Source organism: Semicossyphus pulcher, unplaced genomic scaffold (assembly GCF_022749685.1).
Source record: "Semicossyphus pulcher isolate SPU_LCO1_2020_fin unplaced genomic scaffold, fSemPul1.0.p SCAF_12, whole genome shotgun sequence".
Lineage (NCBI taxonomy): Eukaryota > Metazoa > Chordata > Actinopteri > Labriformes > Labridae > Semicossyphus > Semicossyphus pulcher.
The window spans coordinates 28,009,350-28,036,744 of record NW_027211626.1 but is presented as its reverse complement, the minus strand read 5'-3'; the positions used below and the strand labels follow the sequence as shown (position 1 = coordinate 28,036,744).

Here is a 27,395-nt window from a genome sequence, read left to right as displayed (position 1 = left end):
CATAACCAGTAAGGACTCTGGATGTGTCGAACCAACCAGCAAAAGTTAATTCATTTCAACACAGTAACTTTTTAATCTAGTCACTCCCTCGATCAAGTCCTCGAAACTAGCATTAAAAGTTTCTTGGGTTGATTCCGTTAGATTTAGCCAGGCTTGGAGCTGCTTGCATGCTAACTAACTAGCTAGCTAGCAATGGAGACACTTTTTTCTCTTAGTGCAGTGAACACAACACACTTTTCATAACTGATAAACTTCAACTCTTTCTGCTGACTACCATAACTTAACATTACATATGCTTCATCATTTCTGCGGTACATCCTACTACTTTTTGTACTCACACACAGGAGAGACCCACTTCCCATTACAAACCTGCCAGACTACGCCTCATACATATGTTACCCATAAGGCAAACTTTCTTAAAGCAACTGTGTGAAACGTTCACAGCCCACGTGGACAAGGTGCTGATACTGTCCTCTACATATGTAGGTAATATTCTTCTGTGAGTAATCTCCTCCTCTGCGTGCTGAGATTCAGAGAGTTCATACAGAGACATAAGTATTCATTTAAGTCTCTTTGGTAACCAGTTAAAACTCCTCTAAGCACATTTAAGGGGAAGACTCGGTCGGTAACACAACAAGAAGGGTCAAACAGACACATAACAAAGAAGGTATAGCTGCAAGTTTGAGAAATTTTCCCCCAACAGATCAATGAAAACTTGTTTGACTCTGACTTTTCTCATCGACCTTTCGTTTTGGGCGACTATTTGAATGCAGCCTTAGTAATCACACAAACAACACACACAGCAAGGACAAGGATGGCTCCCTCCTGTTTGTGATTGGTAACAAATCCACGAATAAACATGCACTAAAAATCTAAGTATTGTTTGGGTACTAGAATCTTGATTTGTCTTCTTTATTGTGCCAAACAGCCCCATTAAAACATTTAAAACTGTTAAAAACACATCACTGAGCCACAGCATTGCTCTGGCTGACATGTACATTTATTATAAAGACACACACTGTGGTTAATTTTGTCTTCATCACACTTCAACCATCCAGCTGCCATAAATACTAGTCAATGCAAGATTAATCTACTGTAAGGCCCCAGGGCGAAAATGAGCTACAGTCCCAGGATATGGTTTAGTTCCCTTCAGGTCAGCTGACATAAACCGCAGTCTGTCCCTGGTGTTTAGGGTTTTAGTGAAGGTTTACATTTTGCAGCCCAAAATGTAGCCCCACTCTGCTGCATTTTCCCTTAAAAATGTGGCCATGTGCACACTTTCAACTAACCAATATTCAGCAAATATTCAGGTTAATTTAGGACATCCTCAAGTTTGAGCCAAAAATCATCATTATGTGTCCACTCATGATCTCCCAGTTATTTCCGCAGGCACAGCGTCCATTCAGCTTCCAGAATTTCCTCCCAAAATGGTTTTGGACCACTTCCTCTCAGAGCCTGAATCCTCCCTCAAAGCTCAAAGTTTCAGTTAAACAACTCCCAAAAAGTTCGAGACCACCTGCTTGACATACAGTAGATGAGTCCAAAAATAAAGCCGCGTCATTACTGCTGCTCGGCCAAACGTTGGCACTGCCTCCTTCACTCCTGGGCTTTCATAAAGCAGGGTGGCATCAGGCTGGGATTGGGAGCCAGCCTCGACTCTCTTTCCTGTAGTGACTCAGGCCTCTATGGCCGAGTATGAGTCACTCCTCCAGTTCCTGGATCGATATTCAAAAAGCAGGCAGACATGAATCAAATAACAATGAGTCAGTGTCAGAGAAAATCACCTCACAGCCATTTGGAAATTAAGCACTCCAACTCTCTCCGTCTCGTTCTCATTTGCTCTCCAACACTTAATTTTAAAGTAACTTTGCTCCCTTGTTACTCAGAGCTGCTGAGAGATGTTTAAGTGAAGACCTTCAAAAGTTTCATCTACTCAAACTCTCCAACCTGTCTCACTCTCTGCATCCGCTTTAACACCCCACAATCTCTCCCTCACTGCTGTCTTTAATCTAGTCCCCTACACACACACTCTTACTGTAGAGGAGTCATCTGCAAGATTGATTGGAACTCATTCTGTTTCCTATAATAGACGAGTATTAAAAAGTTTCCTCCCTCTCACGCTATTTGTGAAATTGAATGGAAGGTAAAATGCATGCCAGAATTAGAAATGGGCTTCCGGTTTGTTTGTTTGTGTGTGTGCGTGCGTGCATGTGCGTGTTCGTGTGTGTGTGCATACAGAAAAGGAATTTGTTTGCATGCAAAGGAGATCCACCTACACTTCCTTTAACACCTTAGTATTTGCAGAAAATGAGTTTCTCACCTTTAGAGGCTGGTGGGAATGTGGGGATTATGAAACCGGCCACATGCATTGTGTTAGGCTGCATCAGACAGACATGAAACTCATGACATGATTAATGTGTGCACAGTGTACCTGTGATTTTATACCATATGGAGTTTGGAGATAAACTGTATCTTGCATCTTTGTTTTGAAATACTATTTTCAGCTTCTCGACGACAGGTTCCGGTTCAAGTCTATCTTTGTACAATATTCACATGCCTTATGTGTATTAAAAGCTGTCGCACAGTCCTGTAAAAATACATTCCAAGTTCAACAAGAATTAAAATAAGGCTTTAACAAATCATCTTCCACTTTAGCAAACCATTTTCTCCTTAGCCCCTGTTAAAGGCGGGAAAGTTGCACAGTTATTCTGCCTCTCGGTTCTATATAAAAGGTACAAACACAGAATGCGAGGATGATGTTTGTCTGTCTAATCTGGCACCAGAGGAAGAGACAGACAGATTCAAAGTCTGTGTAAATCATGGATCTATAGAAAGATCTGGATACGTCATCAGACGCTGTGTTAATTCCTGTGAAAGCTGCTCAGTTGCACATGACGCCAAAATCATTTGACTAAGTTGCCCTGATGTTGTAGAAAGATGCTGCATCATCGGACTAGAGCAAGTGCTCTAGCAGATGCATTATCACTACAAAAATAACTCTGTATTTGACTATTAATGAATTATACAACCTAAGATAATGATTTAATTAAGGGTTTTTAAGTGTTAACAAGAATTTAAAAAACTTCAAAAACAATTAATCACTAATTTACAGATTTTCTTCCACAATGTTTTTTTTATCCCGTGTGCATCATGCAACAAACCTGAAAGCTGTAACTACACGGTTTGGCCACTATGTGGCTTCAAAGCCCAACTTCCTGTGGGCTGGGTAAAAATGGGTTATCCAGCAGCACAGAGCAGTGGTGTGAGGTTTTGAGGATGTGTTATGTGAGCGACCCTCTAGCAGTTAGCAGCTAGCATACAACAACATAAAAAGTCTGCGACGAGGGTTCTGGGAGCTCCAAGCAAAGGAAGCATAATCGACATAAAATGTACATTAAGGAATAATTATTTTTGTTAAGATAACGCTGTCAGAGACAGATGTAATATGTCACATTAGATGCTGAAACTGCTTGTTAAATATCGGGCTCGTCACACCTGTTTGGCTTCCAGAGTGCTGGCATGTTGTCTAAAATAACGCTGTAGTGTTTTCAAATAGTAGCTTTTGCTATCTGTTTATCACGGACGTGTGTTTGTATTTTTTTTTGCTGGCTACACCTGCAGTACACCTGTTGTTTATGTCACAGGCAAAACAACAAACAGCGAGCTTCCGTTTTGAGATTATGGACCAGCACAGCCTTATTACACTTTTTGTAACATGGATGCTGGTAAGGTAATATTGGCATATTACAGCAGGCTTTTATCACAAGCAACCGCTACCTGGTGCTTTGAAAATAAATGCCGAACTGGTGAGAGTTAAAGGTGCCCTGTTCGATACAGAGTAGACAAGATCTAGTAAAATATCAACACTTTATGACATATCTGTGTTAAAGACCGCACGCACCTCTTGCTGAAAAAATATTAAATATAGAGCGGATCTCAGTGGCAACTTACGCACCGCGTAATCGCCATTCTCAAGCTAGGTTAGCATCACGGGGAAGCAAGCGTTAGGGTTTGTGAACTTTTTTTCCCCACAAACATCTGATTAGTTTCTGCCACAGTATCTATGCAGTAATGCTCACGTCTGCATGACACCTCCGATAATTGCATTTAGAGTCAAACACAACACTGTAACTCTGCATTGGGCTTTAGCGGCAGTAAAATGTATTTTACATCATGATGTCAAACAGTCCGCGGATCAAATCTGTGCCGAACCGTCGGGAGTGCGGGAGTGATCCGTATGGACCATAGATGAACTATGATCCATTGCTAGTGTGGCAATAAATTTTTTGGTTCCTGAATGAATTTTTCTCGTTTGTTTGATCCATCCAACGTTTCCACAAGCAGACTTTACCAGCACATCAAACGAATGAGCTAGAGGACAGCTTCCAGAAATAACACTAGAGGGGTTCCAAGATTGTCATAATCTAAAGGGTTGGGCCGCTGAACAAGCTACCATATTTGACGAGTTATGAGTAAGATAGATGGCTAAATAAACCAACACCTAATTATAATAACCTAATAATAAACCTACCAGGAGGACTAAATTAGAAGCTGAAGCCTCATGTTAAATTTACCGCCAGTATTGACATGAAGGAATAACTCTCTAACTAACTCTAATTTATGAAATCAAAGTAGTTCATCATGCAAAATTAAAAGAACCTTTTCCCCATAATATGATATCTGGTATGATTTGTCGGTGCATCATTATCATCCTGTCTCCGTGCTCATCTCTCCATTAGAGCATATATGTGCTGGCTGTTCACCATATGGCAGCAGGGACAGGGAGAATCTCTCTCCCTCTCTACTTTCCTCTCTCTGTGCCAAGCTCTGTTGTTCCTCCTCCATCCCTTCCCCTCCCTCACTTCCGTCAGAGAGCTCACCATGCTGAGCTGCTCGGCTGTACTCTCACCTCCCCCACTCCCTCCATCCCTCCGTCCTTTTCTTATATCACACTCTCTCTTTTATTCTCTCGTTTTTTCTTATATCCCACTCTCTCTTATTCACTTCCGGTTTTTGATAGTTCTTACTGGAGAAGAGAGACCAGTTATATTGTTCTTATCTTCCATCAGTGATACACTTTTAAATCATCAGAAAGTTTGGTCTTGAAATATACTGAAGAAGAACTGATTGGAGTTTCGGGAAATCCCAACGGAGGAGCAGGTGATGATTCATGCCGACAGTGACAGTTGTGATTTAATCCGCAGCAGTGTGAGTGTATGTGATGCTTCTAACTGTGGCTCACCGAACCATCTCTCTCCTGCACTTTTCTCTCTCCTCCTCTACTCTTCTCACCTCCCCCTTCCTCCTCTCTCTGGATATACTTCCCTGAATGCCGTTCCAACCACTCACTCCTCATCCTCGCTTCTTCTCTCACTTTCTCACTCACTCTCTCTCTTTGTTTCTCTCTCGAGCCTCCCATATTCTACTGAATTCGGACTCATCTTTCTACCAGGAAAAGTGAATCTCTACACATAATTTACCAGGATTATCAAAAATAATATCATCACTGCCTTGCCTCTCTTTCTCTCAGGGGAAAAGGCTTCTGCGAAAGTAACACATTCAAACACATACAAGTTCAACAGTATATATATCTGAAGCAGTGCAGCGGGTTTGACTGCTTTAGCAAAGCGGCAAATGCTAACGCCATTGGTTGCGTTACTGCTAGTACGTCCTCAGTGCAGCCTCTGAGTCCCGGTGGCTCCGATGCCAATGCTGCAGATGGGATTAGCCAAACTAAAAAAGCAGTTAGAACGCACAGTTCAGAAAGCCTGTAGTTATTTAGTCACTGTTGTTGGCTAGCTTCAGTTATAAGCATTTCTAAGTTACGTTCCAATTTATTCCATAGACAGCATCAGTCAAGCAGCAGCTCCAGTTTCATCTGTAGTGGGTAACATTAGCAGAAGTCAGACAACAAGTTAAACCCGTTCCCGGCAGGAACAAACTGCAGAGTGTCACAGAGCTATCGCCATGGTTACTGTAAAAGATTTACTTCACTACAGTGGAGTCCAGTTGGTTTAGGTATGCTAGTAAGTGATAGCTTGTCTAAGTGCTTCTGATTGTTACTGTTAATACATTTATAGTTAATGTTAACCGTTGTTACTGTGGGAAGATGACCACATCCTTTAACCCCAGTTACAATCCATCTTCCAGAAGCACGTTATCCTTATAAAGAAGTCTTTATTTATTGCACCAAATAATATAGAGTAGTATTGCTTAGAGTATCGTATAAGGCTCACCATCATCAGTTCATAGTTCGGTTTAGTGATAATGATCCTCTTATACTGCTACTGCATGCATGATATCATATAAATCCATATAAACGCTGCTTCATTTAGTTTAATAGATAAAATAATGCCTGAACTATAATTAAGATACTTTTAGTTTTATACAATCAAAAACTCTTCCAGACTTTTCCAGGACCTGGGATGTGAGGAGGCTGGGATAGACATAGGTCAGTAGCTAGAAACACTGAGCGGACAACAACAGACACCCTGCTGGTCATCTCATCCCGCATTGGCTATATATCCAACTTATAAAAGGACCAGCAACAGTAGCAACAGTCATTCCGATGACAACAATTTGGGGTTTACATGGGGTTTGATCCATTACGATCTGGTGTTTACATGAGCTGACGCACAGAGACCTTTTTCTTAAGGAGTAAGATGCTTTTTCAAAACCGTAAACAGATTTTAAGTTGCCTTTTTTTAAGCCACCAGACTCCATTGATAAAACAAACAATTTTACTTTGCACAACACAGGAACTGCTAACCTACCATTGCCTCAATCCATTACTTGTCTGTGTTTTTTTGTGACTTGAAATGGTTAGCTCGGCTCCAATCCAATATTTGTGTATCTCAAAATAACACAAGAAACAAACAGATCACATCAAAAGTACACCAGCAAATCCTGTGTTCTGCAATGTAAAATTACTGTTTTTGTCAATGGGGTCTGGTGGCTTTAAGGATGTTTGTGGTTCCAAATAAGAACACTACTACATTGTCATTACTTAACGTTGTCAGACACATCTGAGTGTGTCAGTTGCAGAGTATGCACTTATAGTGGTCAGACTTTGATCAGGTACTCAGAAGTCAGTACTGTCTTGTGGCTGCTGGCTGAGGCCAGTCTACTGGAGCAATTCTAAAAGCTTTTGTTCCCATTAGTCATTTAGTTCCCAAAATATGTAAAAGTAAAAAAAATTGGGCCCAGGATTAAAAATATCAGAATTAACCTTTAAGATGAGATAAAACACAGAGTGCAGACGACGGAAGGAGAGAGACTTAGAGAAAGCAAAGAGACCAGGCTTCAAGAAATAGAAATTAAAGACAGATAGAACAAAAGATAAAGATAAGGACAAAAAAAGAAAGGAGGGAGAGTGTGGGATGGAGAAGATGGAAGAGAGTGATAGAGAGAGAGGAGGGACAGATGGAGAGAGCACCAGAGCCAACAGCAGAGCTAAGTGGGTAGTGTGCTCCCCAGACAGCGCTCCATATGGCCTGGCAACGCCATACACAGCCAGGCAGCACAAACACACATACACACAGCATGCACACACACAGACACACACAGCATGTGTATGGCCATATAATCCTCTACACAAACAATCTAATTTACACACATACTGCCTCTTTAGACATCGCCATTAACTCACATATAGCGAGTAGGAGAATGCCAGCCACCACTCATTAAACAATGTAAAAATAATTGTATATATCAATATGACCCTTTCTAATTTCTTTACCATTAACGCTGCCAATTTTCATCATTTAAATCCTGAATGTAATTTTAAAAATCATTATTTGTAGGTAACGTTACTTGGTAAGTTTAATAACTGTCCAACTGTGGGTATGTGAAGAAATACTGGTCATGTAGAAAAAATAATAAGAAATCTGATTAGTTGAAAAGTGTAGTCAGGGGTCAGAAAATGCAATGTGCTTCACTTCCCTAACACCGTGCTTCCTTGACTTGAGTTGGTCAGTCCCATTGTTATGACACAGGTCTTACAGGTTTGGGTACAGGTGGTTATATAATACTATTGTACAGGCCAATGTAATTTCAAGGAATAGAAAGAGCAGATCTAGGGATATGGTAACATGATCAGACTGCTTTATAAAAAATCATCCCTCAGAATGCTATTTGATTAGGCCTATTTACATGTTTCCTGTTACAAGAGAATCCCAGAGTTTTCACGGATATTGACTGGCATTGATAATAGCTAAACAACGTTACTATCGGGGCGGCAATTTAGCTCTGTTGGTAGATCAGGCGACCCATGTACAGAGGTAAAGTCCCCGTCGAATCAGCGATGGGTTTGACTCCGACTCGCGGCCCTTTGGTGCATGTCATCCCGACTCTCTTCGCCCCATATTTCCTGTCCCTCTTCACAGTTCTGTCTAACAAAGGCCAAGGGCAAGAAAAGTTATCTCAAAAAAAACAAAACAAAAAAAAACTCTGTTACTATCCCCTACCAAAAGTAGTGTACTATTTCTAATAAAAATTGTCTATGGGCAGATTTTCATTCTTCATTAAAGAGGGGAAAGATCAGGGTTAGAAATAAAAGGGTTAGACAGCATGGGATGCTAACCCGCTAGCTAGCTCATGGAACCCGACCCCTAGTTCACAGGCAATAATTTCAGTCATGGTGGAGGAACATTAAAATCAGAAGACATTGTTTCATTGTACACACCCTGTGTGCAGAATGAGTCCAAACATTTATTCACGTTCTACAGGAAATGAAAAAACTTGTTTAACATTGTTTAGAATACCAACAAAAGGACTCATTTTTGGTTGAGATACTCGCAGATAGGAGATGCAAACATATTAACTCGAAATGCAAATAAACTGTAGGTCAAAGTTAACCTGAATGTCAGTTTGTAAAGGCCCAACTATACTTCAACAAGGTCCAACAGCAAGTGTATCCCATTTCCAACAGCAGACATGGCCTGCATTTAGAAACTTGGCATGATGGTCTGAAGGCTGCTTGCTCTCACTATGATTGTATCCATTATACGTTGTTTTTAACACAACATGTCAAAGGTTTAGTTTATGTCTGGCATACTGAACCCTTGGATGTTTACAAATGACATTTTTGGGGTTTATTTTAGGCCTTGGTTACCAAGGAATCATAATCGTCCTATCCCTTCCCCTTACACTTACACTTGACCTGTGTCCTTCCTGTAAAGACTGAACTCTCTTCAAAATACAGAAATGTAACTGATTGTGTGACGAGTCCCTTTAGGATCCCCACTGGAGCCTAGACTCATGGGAAGACCAGGATAACAGCCAATCCCTGAAGGAAGTGAGGAAGTGACTCCTCGCCAATCTCAGGGGTTAACAAGGTTACTAGGCTGCTGGGCCATCGCCATGGTACCCTGCTATCAGGGGACACCAGGCCAATCACATTTAGGGATGTACAGTGTAAACATCCTTACATTGCAGTACATCCAGGACAGGGTCAGAGCTAGGACTAAAACATCCTTTTACTTGTAATAGAGAATTGGTACTTAACACACATTTGACCGGCCCAAGCAGGTGAAACTAAAGCTTTTTTAGCTCATTCAACTGCATCAGATATGTTTTGTGACCACAATATTTGTTTCATATAATATTTATAAGTCTAAAAGGTTTGATTGATACCTTGTATTATGAAGATTGTAATGCTGAATTTATGCTCCGTTAGAAAGCATGCAGAATGCAGAATTTTTTGTGCTTTAAAAGGATAGTTTGGGTTTTTTGAAGTGGGGTTGTATAAGGTACTTATCAATAGGAAGTGTAAAACAGTCAGCATGGCCCCTGTTAGGAGAAGCCGGCCGGAGTTCCTACACATACTAAGCTATGCACAGTTGCATACGGGGCCACAGGCACCACATAGCTACTCAAGCCGCCTAAAAGAGTCCTAGATTTAAACAAACATTTCAGTTTAAGCGTATGCTGTATTATAGCACAAGGTATTTGATCAGCTGTTTGGGTCAGCGTTTTATAGAAGAGAAAAAACACAAAAGAATATACAATATTACGAAAACAACAAAATGCCATTCACCGACAAGAAAATACAGCGTACACTTACACGGAAATGTTCTTTTAAATGTGCGACTCGTGGCTAAAGTAAGTGGTACTCCTGACCCCGGCTGCAGCAGTGCTTAGCTTAGCTTCTGTGGAGGAACTCCAGCCGGCTTCTCCAGGGGCCGTGCTGACTGTTATCTACTGTACATAGTACACTTACTATTGATAAGAACCTCATACAATCCCATACAAAGCCTTTTTAAGTGTTGGTTAAACAACCCACGATTTTTTGCCCCTCCTGATATGTCTGCAAACCAAATGCTGTCAGTCTGAATGTGTTTGAAAAGATGCAGTAATAACTTCATTATAATGCAGAAGTTTAAAAAAACCTGAGTTCATGTTTTGTCAGGTCTATCTGCAAGACAAGGAAAAGAAACTGATTTTTAAATGCTTATTTTTTTTAACTGGACTTTGGATTGACCATTGTTGATGCAACCTCAGGACATTAGGAGAATCTTAACACTGGTACCTTTAGCAGCACTGCGTCACAGATGCTACACTGGTATGCAAAAACACCGCGTTAACATAAGAACTTTCATTGGTGGACCTTCACAAGAACGTGCCAAGTGTTATATCACTAATAATTATTGAGTATTGCATGAAGTTCAAATCATTAAAGGAAAACAATACTAATTTAAAATCTGTCCAGTAACACAAGGTCATTAATAACACAAACTGTCACACAGAGATATTATCATTGGGGAGCCTTGCACATGGTGATTAACTTCAGCTCAAGGACTACGTGTTCCTCCACAGATTGAGAAACTTCTGAAACTCTCCGGCTTATTAAAAGTTTATAAAACCCCAAGAGACAAACTCAAAAGTACATGGTGGTCAAGTTTAAAACAAGCCATTTTCTCTTACAGCGCCTTCAGATTGGCGGCAGCTCAATCAACAGCTCACAGGAAGTCCATTCTGTCTCCGCTGAACCGATCAACCTGACAAACGTTTGGCAGGAGCTGACCATCAGCAGCCAGGTTTCTCTGCCCACCATGTTTCCTACAGACGTTACAATAATCTGTGAATAAACATTATGGCTTCACAAATACACAATGAACAGCTGATGTCTGCCATCAAGGGTTTCCCTGAGCTTTGTGTTATTTATTGAAATGATTGCAGGGATGACTTATGTTCTCCTTTTCATCTATATACTGAAGTGTTGATGGGCTCATCAGGTTTTACATTTCCAAGTAGCAATTGTATTCTTACCTGGTGGATAGATGACCAGGTACATGTTTTGTCAAATATCAACTTTAACAAGTAAAAACACACAGACCACAGCAAAAATCTTCTGCCTTTAGTTTGTACATGTTGAAATAAACCTATTGAAGCTCGAGAACAGCTACTTTGAAATCATCTTTACAACCAGCTAGTTAGCATACCTCACAACCAGGCTAACATATAACCATTTATATTAACAGCTGCTTACATAAACTTAAAAGGTGTGAATTTGAAAACAACATAGTCACAAAGTCTTCAAATAACAGTCAAATAGTTCCCGGTGAATATCGAATAGTATTTTTGCTTGCCCATCCCTAGTGTGAATCTGACCTTATAAATTACAATGTGACTGCGGAAAATTTGATGAATACATCATTTAGGATAACGAGCTGGTTTCTATTGTAAACGGATTATTAGCTTTAAGTGCTGACAAAATGTAAAGCTAATCAGTGACAATAATTTAAGAGTATCACTACTTTACTTTGTTTCTTTCGACCACAATGTATTTTCTGTGCTGATCAGTGACTGACAGAAAGAAAACAATAAAAGGTAACATCAGCAATATGCTAGGTCTGTGTTCAGATAGCAGAGATGTGCGGTGGACTTCAGACTTCGTGACTTGGACTCGAGTCGACTCGAGTCACTGTTTTGATGACTTTCGACTTGACTTGACAAAAAATAAATGACTTGAGACTCGACTTGGACTTGCAAGTTAATGACTTGAGACTTGACTTGACTTGAGGCATGATGACTTGGATGACTTGAGTGTGTTCATGTCTAACTATCAAGTTTATATGCAGTACAAACTGGGAATCATGATTGGATGACTCTAAAAGCTCCCTGGTATGTGATTATCATGATTGGATGACTGGCTGTCAGTCAAACTCCTCGCTATTGCAACAAGCAACATCAAAGCCCCCCGCTAACTGATGTTTTGACCCCAAAGAGAAGCCTCATCAGTCGTACTTATTGCTACTCAATACGGTCTCAGACCAGAACATCATCATGGCTGCGTCTGTGCCAAGATAATACAGATACAATTCATTGTCATACTTTTTGAACAGGTTATATAAATTGGCCAATAATATCATTATTAGACGGGCTGCTAACACCTTGTCTTTTCTCTTTATAAATACTGAATACTACAGGTAAGAGTGCTGGATCTTTGGTAGAAAAAAGTGACTTGACTTGCCTTAACTAAGGACTCGACTTGACTTGACTTGACATAACCTGTGACCTGACTTGATTTGCCCAAGAAAAAATGACTGGAGACTTGCTTGAGACTTGGACCAAATGACTTGAGACTCAGTTGGGACTTTAGCAAAGATAACTTGGTCACAACACTGTCAGATAGACATCACTGTGCACTGTGTTTGCAACAGAGGAGCTGTGAGACAAGTTAAACTGCACCTGAAGCAACACACCACCAACTCGTCCTTTGCGTTTTTTTACCCTGGCTTGAATAAATACATCTAAAACACTGTAAAATGTAACTTGTCCATATAGAGCATGTGCAATATATTTGGGCATGCCATTTTACTGTTCATGGTATAGTTTGTGGATATTCAAGCGAAGGGAGAGACTAGAAATTTAGGCTGAAATAGCCTGCATTTCTTCCAGGCCTCCATCCAAATCACACGATCACACTGCTTCCAGAAGACGTACAGATTTGTTACACTGTAAACCTAATTCAGATGTGATGTGTGATATTTCCGTTTTTTGGTCTGAATGCTGCCTAAATTGGCCTCAACAGTCCTCCTGGTCTGTGTGATTTACATCAAAATCACTTGACATGATGTTATCTGACCTAGTTCTATGGGACAGAGGGAATACTTGGAATACCGACTGTTAATGTCTGCTGAATAATCCGGGGAATACTGACTGGAAAGGCTCAGATTGTATAATGTTTAAATGGAGGCCATATTGCGGGATTCCTCAGAGAAGCAGATGTGCTCCAGCTGACTTACTCTGTAATCCCACCTCACTCTCTGATCCAACACACACATACGCACACACACACACACACACACACACACACGCACACATATATATATACTATGCACACAGATAGAGCATAAACAAGCTTTATCCTTTGATCATTGTGTGGCAGAAGAAAAGACATTTCTGGCTGCAGAAGTCACTGCGAACAGAACGCATGGAAACTCGCATTACAACGGGCAAATAAGCCAGCGGGGACGGAGATGCTCATATAACATCAAAGAGTGGAAACGACCGAGTCTGTTTCAAGTAACGTTTGCAATTCAAGTCTGTATTAACAACCACTGATCAAATAACCAGGCTTTACACACACACACACACACACACACACACACACAGCAGAAGCAAAGATGATCACTGAGCTAAGCCTTTCTAAAGAATCACTCCAAACCAACCCATCAAGCATCCAATCCCCACTAATTGGAGACAAGATTTAAGGCGTTATATCACAGAAAGCTAACCTCTGACCACCTGCCTTTTCAACATGATGTTGCTTTGAAGCATTACACAATTTTAAGGCTTATTGGAATATAAAAGAAAAATACACTGCTGAGGCTGAAAATAGATTTTCAAATAGGAATTTGCATATAAAAGTTTACTTTGAGCCATGTCAGTCAAAATCATAGAGGTCTCCGCGATAACCTAGTGAGGCTTTTTCAACAAATAACAAATATTTCTTGATTTTATTTGAGAAGTTGCAGTTTTTGTGTTTTAATTTAATACTAGAGTTCCCATGGTTCTCAGCAGCCAGTGCTATACAGGAGATGTAATGTTTAAGAGTTCGATCAGACTGTTTTCACAATTAAAAACAAACCATCATATTAATCTTTATAACTGGACATTTCTTTCTGTAATGTTACTCAGAACTTGTAATTGACTTCTTAACTGAAGATTCTGTATCATACCTTTGACCTTTTATAAATTCTAGGGGTGGGACAAAATATCGATTTCGCGGTGTCGTCCCAGCTGTTATGATTAGGGATGGGGATGAATGTTCGAGTACTCTAGTACTCGTTTTTGACGTCATTATTCGAGTAGCGTTACACTACTACTTGTTATTGGCTAAAGTAGTTTAACACAGTGAGATTACATGCACCATGTCAAAATTTTAATTTAAAAATAAATCAGTGCTCTAAACCGATCTCCCTGCCAATTTGAGTCACTGCATCAGTGTTTATCTCAGTTTGTGTCAAATGCTGTGAAACTGACACCCAGTTGCAGTGAATAATACATCGATTCTGCACTTCACCTTTTTAGGGGCATTTTGTATTCTTCAGTTAATCAGATATCGTGATTTCTCGTTATGTGATTGTCTTACGATATATCAATTATCGCAGAATCGCTGTATCGTGATATTATCGTTATCGTAGGCCACGTATGGTGTATTGTATATATCGTGAGTTACCCTGCTATTCCCACCCCTAATCAATTCTGTTTCAAACAATGGGTGAACTGGTGTCCATCCAAATGCTAAAATTGCTCCCACAGCTTGTCCCCTAAAACTTCTACATAACCCCTCCTACTCTGAGACACTGTGATCATGAATAAATAGGATTATTGTAGTCTGTTAGAAAGTGGGAAAAAGACTGCAGGTTAATAACTTTACTGGTGAGCCCATTCTTGTGGGTGTGCCATGATTACATGTAACTAGCTGAATCATCTCTCGTATCTTCTGTGAGCTTGCTGTAACACGTGAATGGAGTCAATCAAACACAAAAAATGAGCAATAAAAACCCTGCTATTTTGTCACCTAACCTTCTACAAGCTGGAGCATTTGCTCTGAGCATCTAAAATTTCAGCAGATGGGTTAAATGTGGAGTTTTGCAGATGATAAAGGTCTGACGACTTGGGAATGATAATCATAATACACCTGCACATAAACCCTAAGTTAAAAACTTGGCTTATGATTAATTTGGTTATATAGGAACTGTAGTGCAATACTTATAAGTTAAAAAAAAACTAAAGGAAAACACAAAAGCTTTACATATAACGGACGTCATTTCTCCAGACGAGCAGCTTTCCAAGAGAGCTGAGCAAACTGAGAAACACCCAGAGCATCTGAATCCAGCCTAAGGAGCATCTCTACGGAGGACAACATATTCAGCTTCTGATGACTCAACTGGATGTAAACCGAACTAATGACACTGATCATGTCCATCTTTACAGTGTGGTTTCTGTCTGAGAGATGACAGAGGGCCTTGTGTGTGTTTAACAGGATATACAGTCACTCAGGTTAAGAAGTGTTTGGTTTCCTTTAATATATTTTCTGTGACTCCCACTGAGCCACATTTCCTAAATACTAATCCACCAGTCTAAACAAGGTCCCTGTGCAGAGCCTTTCCACTTACTGTATCATAGAAATTGCATAATAATGGTCTGAGTCACACAAGCAGAAGATAGTCACCAGAGCACAAATTTATCTTTCATGCTGTTGACTCATCGAAGGTGTAGAATAAATTTCACAACCAAACATGAATGTGAGACAAAGGACAGACTGCTGGCTCTTAATATGAGGCTGTGTTTGGCCGCTGGGTTGAATGACGTTAAAGTGATGCAACAGTAAATATTAATATTTTTCACTCATTTTAGGCCAGTTTTGAAGTCTTTATCAACCAGGTGCTGTTGAGTAAAAAGTGTTTCCACTCACCGGACATCGTTTTGCTGCGGAGGTTTCTTCTGCCCAACCAGGTTCACCGTTCTGGCTTGGATAGGCTGCTCTTCTCTGAAACACAGAAAGTTAGGACAATGCTGTTAGGGCAGAACTTAACTGGTTGCTCTCATTTCACTTTGCTTTGTATCTGTATGCATTTCATTTCCATAGTTAAAATATCAGCTTGAAAATGGAGGTCAATTAAAGACTCTTCTGGAAAGACTTTACCCTTCATCAGTCTGAACTTCTTTCAGCTGTTATGAGTTTCTTTAATCTGGGCACAACTTTAACATATTTTGGGGTCAAAATGACGAAGAGCTACAAAAAGTTTTGAAATTTCTACAATAGATTCTTTCTGCCAGCAGCTGTGAAACAGGCTGTACTGGCTGCAGTGTTACCCCTGTGGTCAAATGCCCCTGATCAAAGTGTGTCCAATAAAAGTGCTTTTTTTGCTACTGACAGACTCAGATTTTTATTTTTAAATGTCTAACAACCTTACACAAAGGATCCCTGCAGAGATGCATCATATATGTGTTGAGGTAAGGATCAATTTAATAACCAGAAAAGGCTGTTACATCGCTCTCTTCAGAGGCACCAGATTCCACTGATAAAAACAGTAATTTTACCTCACAGTACATGGAAGTCGCTGGTCTTCCACTGCCTCGATAATTTAATTTGTTTGTGTTTTTGTGTCTTTGATGTTTCAAATGGTTAGTTTGGATCCAGTGTAATATCTGTGGAACACAAGATAAAATTAACCAATAACGCAGCGGTTGACCGGCCCCTCCTGCGTTCTGTAAGTTAAAATAACTTTTTTTGTAAATGGAGTCTGGTGACTTTGAAGAGGGCGATGTAATGTTTGTTTCTAGTTTAAAAAAAGCCTCTTACTCTCGAACAAAAAGGTCTATCCATGTAACAACCCTTTCTATTATGTTGTCGGACTCTTAGAATAACAATCTGAGCCTGTCAGTGATAAAAATAAGCACTTTTAGAGGAAGTACTTTGATCTGGTCCAAGTATTAAGTTGTGGACTTTACAACCTTTTTCACTGCTGAAGCGATCTACAGTCGCAGCTACAAATATTCTGATATAGACCCCAGAATATGTCAAAAAGAGGCCCAGGTCACCTGACACCAATCAAACAAACCAAAGTAAAAAAGCGAAAGCTTCAAATACATCCTAAGCTAGTAAGAAGTCTCATTCAGACTCTCTTTGCAGTGTTGGAGATACCTTGACAGGCCTTCGACGACAATGACATGTTTTCAATATGTCCACTGACACATTCACAGTGATTCAAAACCATCTCATCCATAAACATGAACCGTGGGCTCTGATCAGTCTGATCAGCCGCTCATTATGAGACATTTTGGCATGTTAGGAATGGTGATGGCTCTTTGTTCTCACCGCTCTTTGCTGCACTCACGATTAAAAATAAGAAGTGATGGATGTAGATTTGACGTCCTCCAGTTATGCTGGTAAAGGAGGATACTCAGTATTTCTTGTGGAATAATCATTAAAGGAAGTTAAGATTCGGGTTGTAACTGGATTTTGGTGTCTGAATACACATCATTTACGGATCATATCATTGTGTTTGGAAGATTTAATTTCGAGACAAATAATGTGTTCTAATTTCTGGCATTTTTTTCTCCTCACATCTCAGACATCCGCTGGCTTCTATTCACTTCTCTTTGGTATGAAAATCAATTATCAGACTCCTAAAACTCACTGATCTTATGTATGAAAGCTCAACAACTTTGCAACAGTTAGCTTACAAATGTAAATATCTGAACAAAATGAAAAGAAGCTAACGGCAGCTGAAGTGCAGATTCGAAAAGCCTGCAATGTGTAATCTATAATGATAATGACACTTGGATTATAATTAATTAAGACTGACAATGTTTTTCACTTACTTTGTGAGAGTTTGGTAATAACTTTCCAAATTGTCTGAAAATTAAATAAGCTAACGGATGTCTGAAATTGTAGGAAAAAATGCATTGAAATGTTTAAAACACTGCAACATGGTTTACAAAATGGCAATATGATGTGATATGGGAATCTATCTCTAAATGGGACCCAACATGCTGCAGTCAGCACTGATTCTAAACTCCTTCAATCCTGGATTAATAAAGTGTTTCTGGAATTGTCATCAGTTATTCCCTCAGGACATTATGTTGAGTCAATGTTGGTGTTGGAGCAATCCCTGCTCTCATGTTAACTAATATTAAGATGTTCCAATCAATCCAATAACAACATACAGGCTGCGGCTCAGTGGTAAAGTTGGTCGTAAATGTAAAGTTGGTCGTCTCTCAATCAGAAGGTTGGTGGTTCGATCCCTGTTCTTGGGCAAGACACTGAACCCCGAAGGCAGAGCCATCGGGTATGAATGAGCATTGATACTGATTGGAGATTGCCACTTTGCCATGTGAGTGTGAATGTTACATGTAGTGTAAACTCGCAGTTCATTTACAATTAGAATATCAGGAGGAAAAAACATGGGATGCTGCGTCTTTGGTGATATTTAGTTGTGGTCTAAAACATGAAAATCACTGGTATGTTCCTTATTGCCCTTTAAGGTAAATTTTTTTTCTCTGCGAGATTTCAGCCCTGAACATCAGAAAAGTTTCACTTTAAGTTGTCAATTCTGTCAGATGTTTCACAGAGTTCTCCCACATTCTGGTAGCTTACTTTTATAAGTTATCAGGTAGCAAAACTGATATCATTGAATCCCTGAAAACATCATAGATAAATACAAATAAAGAATTACCTGCAATATGTAAATTATCCCAATGCGCTGCGATGTATCTACTCTATAGCTCATCTTGCTCATTTAGCCGTGATGTAAGTCAGTCCATTTAAACGTCATTGTGTCTAAGCGCTATTTCAACGGACATATTTTTCAGTATACTGTAATGATGACCAGGTAGATCATTTGTGAACACTCAGGTGAAAGTCATTTGAAAATCTGCAGGAAGTGAGGTCGTGGTTGCAGCCGTGCAAGTGTATCTTTGTAAATTGATGATCACAAACATACAAAGTCATCTCTGTTTTAAATGACCTGAGTTGTCCTGTCGGTTTGAGCTTGGGGTTAAGGCAAAGAAAAGGTTAATAAAAGAACTTTTTAGGTCATGAATTTGCTAGCTTATCCAAAAAGTGACAGGACGGCACTGTATGACGCAGGACGAAAAGAAACCGCCCCCTGGTGAAATGCCAGGAAGTCCTTTAGGAAGTCCTATTCAACTACTCCCACAGAGTAACACTAATATAATACAAATATTTACTTAGTCTCTGTTTTCATCACTTCTGTGTTATAAAGAGGAAGCTCCTTCCTGCTAAAGTGTCACTAAGTTTAATTACTTGTAATTCAATAACATGCACATAACAGTTTTTGTGACTACAGTTGTATGTTGTGAAAGGTGACTATATGTTTATATATCAAAGGAAAGCCACCCACTGGTCATCAGTGTTACGTTGCTGTGGGGAGGAGCTTTACTGTACTACGTCTGTGAACTTATGTAACAGGGATTTAGGCTTTAAAGAAGGTATACAGGATTGTAGCAGGAGTTAACAATGATGTATTATTAATCTGTCTTTTTGTTTTTCTGAGCCGGTTTATCTGAAGATATTGACAGGACGTCATTGTTTACCCACATTATGATTATCATTATATCATAGTAGCTAAGGATATAGACGTTCAGTACATATACTGTGATCCTTTCTGCTTTAACAGCATGAGGAGTGATGGTAAGTATACCTTAAAATACTCATAAGAGTGGAGTATTCTCTGCCTCTCTGCATTACAACCCACACTACCCTACTGCGAGTACACTCACCATGCATGTATTAGTCAACCAGTGCAGCTTTCAGTGCAGACCTAATCGTACAGACACACACACGCACACACACTGCTCTCCATCCAAACAGTGATGAGAGGAAATGCTGCTGAGGCCAGTGTAGTAGAAGACATGTATGTGCTGACAGCCCTGCCTTATTTGCAGCCGCTACAGTGTGACATAACTGCGTCCACAGCTTCTCATACATTACTGAAAATGATGCATAGCCACTTAGAGCCGGAGCTATATATTGGACATTTCCTTCTTTAGATGCAATGAATCGATCTTCCGTTCCAGTGCTGGGCTATCAGTCCGCACAGAGGGCTTAAAATAGAACAGGGACGTAAAGCTTGAGGAGCGCCTCGCTTAGGTGGGTCGCTCTATCTTTTCTATCAGCCCATCTATGCATGCAGCTCCATGCAGAAAACGTTTCAACATTTTCTGTCCTGGAGGAGGTAAAAGGGCTGGATTTGGGTTCTTTTCTGCACAGATTGCAGTGGCAAATTAACCTGGTGGACTTTTCTCTATACATGTATGTATGGTGCTTGTGCAGAGGAGGAGGTGGATGCAGCTCCTGATTCAAAATGACATTACACAGGCACCTTTTCCCCCGCTGTTACAAGCCTACTGGTTCCATAACAGCCCGTGTGATGTGTGTTGCAAGAGCACTGGCCTACATACAGTGCATACGGCTGGGAAAAGCTCAACCGCACCCCAGAGCGGAGAACAGCAGCTGTTGAGATGGATGCTGCACAGATAAAAGCCAACAGGGAGGGTTTTACTTTTGCTACTCTCAGTGCCAGGCTTCATGAATACTTCTGCTGCATCTATGGTCTAAATATTTCAGGAAAAGTACGAATACTCCACTCAGGCTTTGGTGATTTTTAGTTCAAGTTCAGATGACAGATTAGTTTTTATTTTCTGCTGATGGTGAGGCATGGTGACACACCCCTTCATCCTTCCACCATCCTCTTCTTCCTCCTTCCTGAGCTTCTGACCCACAGTGAGAATCTGCAGACTAGAGGTGAACCTGGTCCACACTGGCCCGCTGTGCATGCACACAGCTGTAGCCTATATGGGCCTGTTTGGTAGTGAGTGAGTTCTGTGTGGAGGGACCTGCAGGATGCACGCGCGCACACACAGACACACAGACACACACACACACACACACACACACACACAAACAAATGCATGCATATGCATGCATGGGCAGATACAGTGCTGAAACATCTCAACCATAAGAGAGAACGGAGGTGGATCTTCAGAACGGAAATAGCCCAGGCCCAGTCTCCCTCTCTCTCTCTCTCTCTCCCTCTCTCTCTCTCACACACACACACACACACACACACACACACACACACACACACACACACTCTCTCTCTCTCTCTCTCTCTCTCTCTCACACTATCCCTCTCCTCTTCCTCTCTCTTACTTTAACATGGCCTCCTCCTTCGCCTCCTCCTCCCGCTGCCGAGCCAGCACAGCCATGATGATCTTCCTCTCCTCCTCTGTCAGATGGCTCAGGTCCGGCTCCGGGATGGCCGGGGCGACGGGTGGGCGCGGGCCGCCCCGAGGGCCCACCGAGGCGAACATCTTCCCCACCACCACCACCACCTTCCCTTCCTCACTCCTTCCTCCTCCTCCCTCCTCTTCCTCCTCCTCGCCTCGGTCGGGATCACGGATAGAAAACCCGCTGGCGGAGCCCACGGATCACGACATGGCCCACGGATGAAGCGGCGGTTGGAGTGACTGATGCGGAGTTCCCATGGCGGTGGTGGGGGGCACCCAGGGCGGCGGCGGCAGCAGCAGTGTCGGGGCTAGCTCCGGTAGTAGTAGTAGCAGCGGTGACGGTGGTGGTGGTGGTGGTGGTAGCGCTTCGGTTCCCGGTTTTCAGCCTCTCCTTCTCCCTCTTGCTGCTCCGCTGTCTTCTCCCCCCACCCCCCTCCCACCACCCGCCCGCCCGCCTCTCCCCTCCACCACCTCCGTTTCACGGGGAGCCCATCTCTCCGGCGGTCGGTGGGGATGCTGGCACACGGGAGGAGGAGGATCTCGCTTCCTTCCTTCAGGCCGGGCAGAGAGGGGGGGTCCCCAAAGGCGGCTCGGGTCTCCGCGCGGTCCGGTGGGCCGGCTGGCTGCGTGTCTGCGGGGCGAGGCGGACGCTTCTTGTTTCGCAGCGCCGCCGCTGATGCTGATGCTGCTGTCAGGGAGACGGAACCGTCAATGGGACCGCAGCCCCTCAAGCGCGTTCACTGCTCTTGCGGCGGGAGCGCGCGGCCCTCATTTGAGAATGGGGGGCTCCACTCACCGTCAAGATGCGCGCTCACGTCAGTCTATAGCACACAGGAAATGAAGGGTTCATCAAGGGTGCATTATGGGTTTTGTAGGATCAGAATCACTTTGAAAATAAAATAAAATACTTGTTTATTCTTTCTTTCAAATTCTGATTGATATCTTTGAAAATAAAATAAAAATAGCCATGATTTGAAATGAATAGGTGGATTTATGAACCATTGTTTGGAGTGTAAATGTGCTTTAGCCTAATAGATTATTTTTTGTAAGACGTAAAATACCCACATTAAGTACTTTACACCTGCCTCCTAATTTTACTTAATTAGTACCTTTTTATTGAAACAAACGCTCGGCTGAAGTGGACATAGCCTCTTGATATCAAAAGTGAAGCCAGTGCAGAAGTGTTTTACCTGCTTTCTTTATAGTGACCAACAGGGGGCGACTCCACTGGTTACAAATGGAAGTCTGTATTGAATTCTATGGGAAAAGGAACCTACTTCTCACTTGATTTATTACCTCAGGAAACGTTTTGCCAATGAGTTTATGGTCTAAATTGCTCGTTTTAAGTCTTTGTCAATACGGCATGATGTTGATTTTGTAATTTATGGTCTCCTTTAGAGTAAAACAGACGATAAATCAGGGTTTGCTTAAGACCTGTCGAAAAGGATAGAGGCCTAGCAATGTGTATCCGCCCTCTTGCCCAAATATGCCCACTTCTGACTCCAAAAGAGCAAGCTGGTGCCGCCAGCATGAGGCTTCTAAACGCTATCCTGAAAACCAAAAGATAGCATCACAACAGCTTTGTTTTTATGTGGCTCAGCCCAAATTTGAGGTTTATTAATGTATTAATGGGTTTTTATCAGATGATGGATTAAAGGTTATTATGGATCTTTTACCCCTTGCAGATCTATCGACAAGGGAAAATTTGTAAATAGTGTGTATAGTTTTATTACTATTATTTTTGTTACTGTTATTATTTATATTGTCTGATTTTTTCTATCCTTTTGCACATTGTCATTTGCACATTTTCCTATTGTCACCTGTACTTTTTTAATTTGCCTGTCTCTTGAGCTGCTTTAACAAGTAAATTTCCAAGAAAAAGCTTATCTCATCTCATCTTATCTTATCTTATCTTAATATCGGCCAAATATCATGAGAATTTTCACTTCAATTCAAGACTTTAAATTATAGCTTTTTAAGCCTTAACAAAAAAAGTTACAATCAGGTAAGTCAATGGAATTGCAAGATTAAAAAAAAGGGATTTGTTGTGTGTGGTGAGGTAGGACTTGCACTATAAGCAGTTCAATTATCCCTGTTGTAAACAAGCAAAAGCATTAAGAGTCCATCACTGTGTTACTGTGTTATGCAGAAATTGAGCTGACGTACAACAAATATCGAATAACATTCCCACTATCAACGAAAAAAGGCTAAATGCAGATAAGACACAGAACAAAAAAGCTTCAAATAAAGCCCATAAAAAGATAGGTTGTCCTATTGTTGCATCAATAGGTCAAAACTACATAAATATATATATATTATGTAAAAGGAAAGTCAATGCATGTCTGTAGAACCACATTGTAGTGCTGTATGAAACCCTTCACTGTAAGAGTGTTTGCCCTCTCCTCCTCCTCCTCCTCTCTCTCACCAATCGTTGCGTGTTAGAATGACGCGCATCCCCTTTTTTTCTCTTCCCTCCCACCCTCCCTCCCTCCCTCCTCCCTCTCTCTTGCTCCATTCCTTCCTTCTGTCCTTCCTCCTTATCCATCCTTCCAGCACACACACACACACACGCACAAGCTCACACACACACACACACACACACACACACACACACACACACACACACATAGTACTTTCTAATGTTGAAAACAATCCCAAAGGAGCCTGAGGTTTAACACACAGCACATGTATGGCTATAGAGTGACATTTACAGTATGTCAGTGTGCAACATTTTAATTATAGGCAGTGTGTGCTTAAAAAGGGTCCCAAACGTTTTTATTCAGATCAAAGGAAATATGTCTCAGCTGAGAGCTGTAAATTACACAAGACAAGATCATTCATTGTGTCACATTAAGCTAAATTTAGAAACAAATGTTCTTTGTTGGACTATTTTTAGCCACAGATCATGATTTGGTTCAAACTGATAGCAGAACTAGCTCAGATTTGTTGTAGACCATTCTGTGGTTTAAAAAACGTTTTGTTCATCTGATATAATCCTGTACACAGATTCGATCTTACTGCTCCCTACTCACTGTGTTCAAGCCAGTTTAGTTCTGTAATAAGTGGCTGCTTTTACATGCATGTTTATTTCATTCTGATTTAAGTTTTCATCACAGGGCATCCATTTTTCCCTGAATGAGAAGCTGAAATGTTCTTAAAGGGGGGGTATTATGCTAAATTCAAGCTTCATATTTCACTCTGTGATACCTGTGGAGTAGCTTAGCATAATTTACAGTTAAAAAAAACTGCAGGCCCTCATACAGCCTCTGCATGAAACTACTCAGTCAGCTCTGTCCCTTTAAGAAACCCCGCCCCGACAAGCCCACTTTCTTCTGATTGGCCAGCTCTCTGAAGCCTGCTGAGCAGCGTGTAGAAAAAACTGTGTGAAACCTGGCGTTCACAGCAGCCTGCAGACTGAGCTGAGAAGCCTGGGGATTACTCCGACATACTTTTACCTACAGATTTGAAACTTAACCCACGTTTAGTCTGGACATCCAACATTGTAACATTATTTGTCTAAAATGTGAAAACAGCATAATACTCCCTCTTTAAGCATGATGTCGTCCTGCTGTCCTCCAGGTTGTAAATAATACATTAGTTATCATTTTACTCTTTCCCAACTGATCAGCAACTGAAAAGGTCGTAAAAATCTGGAGGGACATTGGGCCATACTTAAACGTAAGGAAACATATTTAATAACGCTAGGCAATAGCTCACACTAGCATTCAACAACTTTCCAGCTAACATTTTTACCACACCACAGGAATCAAGATAGATAGGTAGACATCATTTTATTTAAGATTTAAAAAAAAATGGTTGGACACACTAATTAAAGTCCTGCGAGGGCCACAGACACTTGACATTTTTTGTTTTTCTGATATAGAATATCAATAATAGATGGCTACTGGAATGTAAAAGATGATTTCAACAAACATATAAAGACAAAATAATTTGTCCACATTTAATCCAGCAACAGCTTCTCCAGTATGTGGCAGTAATTCATCTATAAGTGCTATAAGTGTGCCAACTGCCATTAAAACTCAAAGAAGAAGCAGGAGAATAAACGTCCTTAAACATTTACGTGAAAAGTGACCATGAGCAGAGAGAAGTGTCACAGCCCGGACAACACGATCTGGCGAGAACAAAAAGTAATTTTATTTACAAAAATATAAAGTAACATAATTTGTTATCAGTAATGTAGAACTCCAGAAGACAAAACCCTTTGTCATCCTGATGGCCCCATCAGAGAGCCAGAGAGGGAGAGAGACCAAGAGACAAATCTAGGAGGTCTCCATGAGCCAGAGTGCATGCACCGGGCCCAGGTGCAGCTCATGCAGCTGATGAACCCTCCAACCAGGACACACCTCCCCTGCAACACATCACAAAGCAGCACCAGACAGAGGCCAGGTGGAGGGGTCATCACCAACCCCCCCTAGAAAAAAAGGGTTTACACAGGGAATCCCAAAGACACCATAACAACAAACTTTATAATCAAATCTATACCCTGAATAAAAACTGTACAAGTCATTGTACCTTTTTTTCATCTTTCACAATTACAGTTTACCTTAATCAAATGCTTTATTTAGTTTTGCCACCATTTATTAATCATACTTCAAATCAAATCTGACAACACCCACTCAGTCACCCCGGAAGCAACTATGAACTCCCTGAAAGCACTGTATTTTGCCCAGATGGGTGTGGTTCTGCAGAATGTAACAACACAAGCTAAATGTCAATGCATTTTACCACTTTAAAGATGAACATTGTCTCCAGTACACCACTGTGTCATAGTAAATTTCAGTAATTGACAACAGTTAGTAAAAGTCATTTTTAAATCTGAGCTCTTGTGGCTGTTGCAATCTTGCAGTAAGTTACAAGGAGCAAAGCTCAATGTGATGTACGCATATACATATACGACATATTCAGAGCCCCTGGCAAAATGCTGTGTTTTTAAGGAGTCCTGAATTCTTCTGGTTACATGCTGAAAATTCTCTCGTAAACTGTTTATAAAAAGGTTTAAACTCATCCTCTCTTGGACTTGTAAACTTGTAAAGCGATTGTAATGAGAATACAAGTTTCCGTGTAAACCTAGAAAACGTGAAAGTTCACACTGGAATGTAAAATCAGCCCCTAAAGCTCGATTTGTATTTCAGCACCACGGTCAGCTCCCTAAACCGCAGAGCGACTGAGAGGGGGAAATATACAAAGAGGAGCAGCTGTGGCCTCATGTCTGAAGCCCCTAGCATGCTGGGAGAATAGGTGTGAAGAATAAAACACAAACCTGGCCCTGCCAAAACTTAACCTTAAGTATCATCAACATCATCATCTACTCATGACATGCCAAAACTACCAAACAATTTCAAGAACATTGCTGTGGGCATGCGACAACACATACTGGCTGAACTGGCTCAGCCACACTGACTCAGCCTAAACGAGGTTAGGGAGGCAATGTTCAGGGAGAATGCCAAATAGTTTTTCATAACTTTCTTTAGGTATCTCACTTTTAAAGAGGGAATAGTTCAAGCAAAGAATAACATTTGCAGTCTACTGGCATCATGCAATGCCAATAGATATGTTCAAATGTACCACAGATGTTCCATACGCTAAGGGCCGTTGGAAGCAGGTCAATTAGGTGGTTTCATAGTAAACAATAAACTATATTAGGTCTGCTTTTCAAATAAGTCATATTTTTAAGGTGCTTGGCATGTTTGCATGATTCTGTTTCTATTTCAGAAGTGGTTGGACCAGTCTGTTCACACCTGCTGTGATCTGCACTCACATATGCCTGTTCATTCTCCACCTGTATAGTCACTGCTTGTTTGATTGTTAACTTAGTATTAGATTGGCCTTGGCTGCTATAGGGCAACCCAAAATATAGATCATTTTCACTTATTAATTAGAAAAGAGTTACGTGTATATTTCAAGAGTTTAACTTGAAAAAAAACAATGATGAAATATTGCATTAAATTACAGGAAAATGTTTAATGATTTCCTTAAACTGATTCTTCCATTCTTATTTAAAAGACAAACATCTCAATTTTTTTTAAGTTAAAAAAATGTTTTTTTTAGAGAACACCAGACTTCATTTTACTGTTAAAATAGAAAGTATTTCCTTTCAAGTAGGCTTA

At 40.8% G+C, this 27,395-nt stretch overlaps 1 protein-coding gene across 9 annotated transcripts in view; it reads right to left on the bottom strand.

Annotated features, from left to right (window-relative positions):
- Positions 1–21,685, bottom strand: part of rims1a (regulating synaptic membrane exocytosis 1a) — a 114,567-nt gene extending 92,882 nt beyond the window's left edge. For all 9 annotated transcript variants that reach the window (XM_069658379.1, XM_069658371.1, XM_069658375.1 and 6 more), the window contains exons 1-2: positions 21,191–21,685; positions 15,926–16,000 (exon numbers count right to left, since the gene is read on the bottom strand). In XM_069658379.1, coding sequence (XP_069514480.1) covers positions 15,926–16,000; positions 21,191–21,351 — 236 coding nt within the window. In that variant the 5' untranslated portion in view covers positions 21,352–21,685. The remainder of the gene's footprint in view (positions 1–15,925; positions 16,001–21,190) is intronic.
- Positions 21,686–27,395: the final 5,710 nt, after the last annotated feature.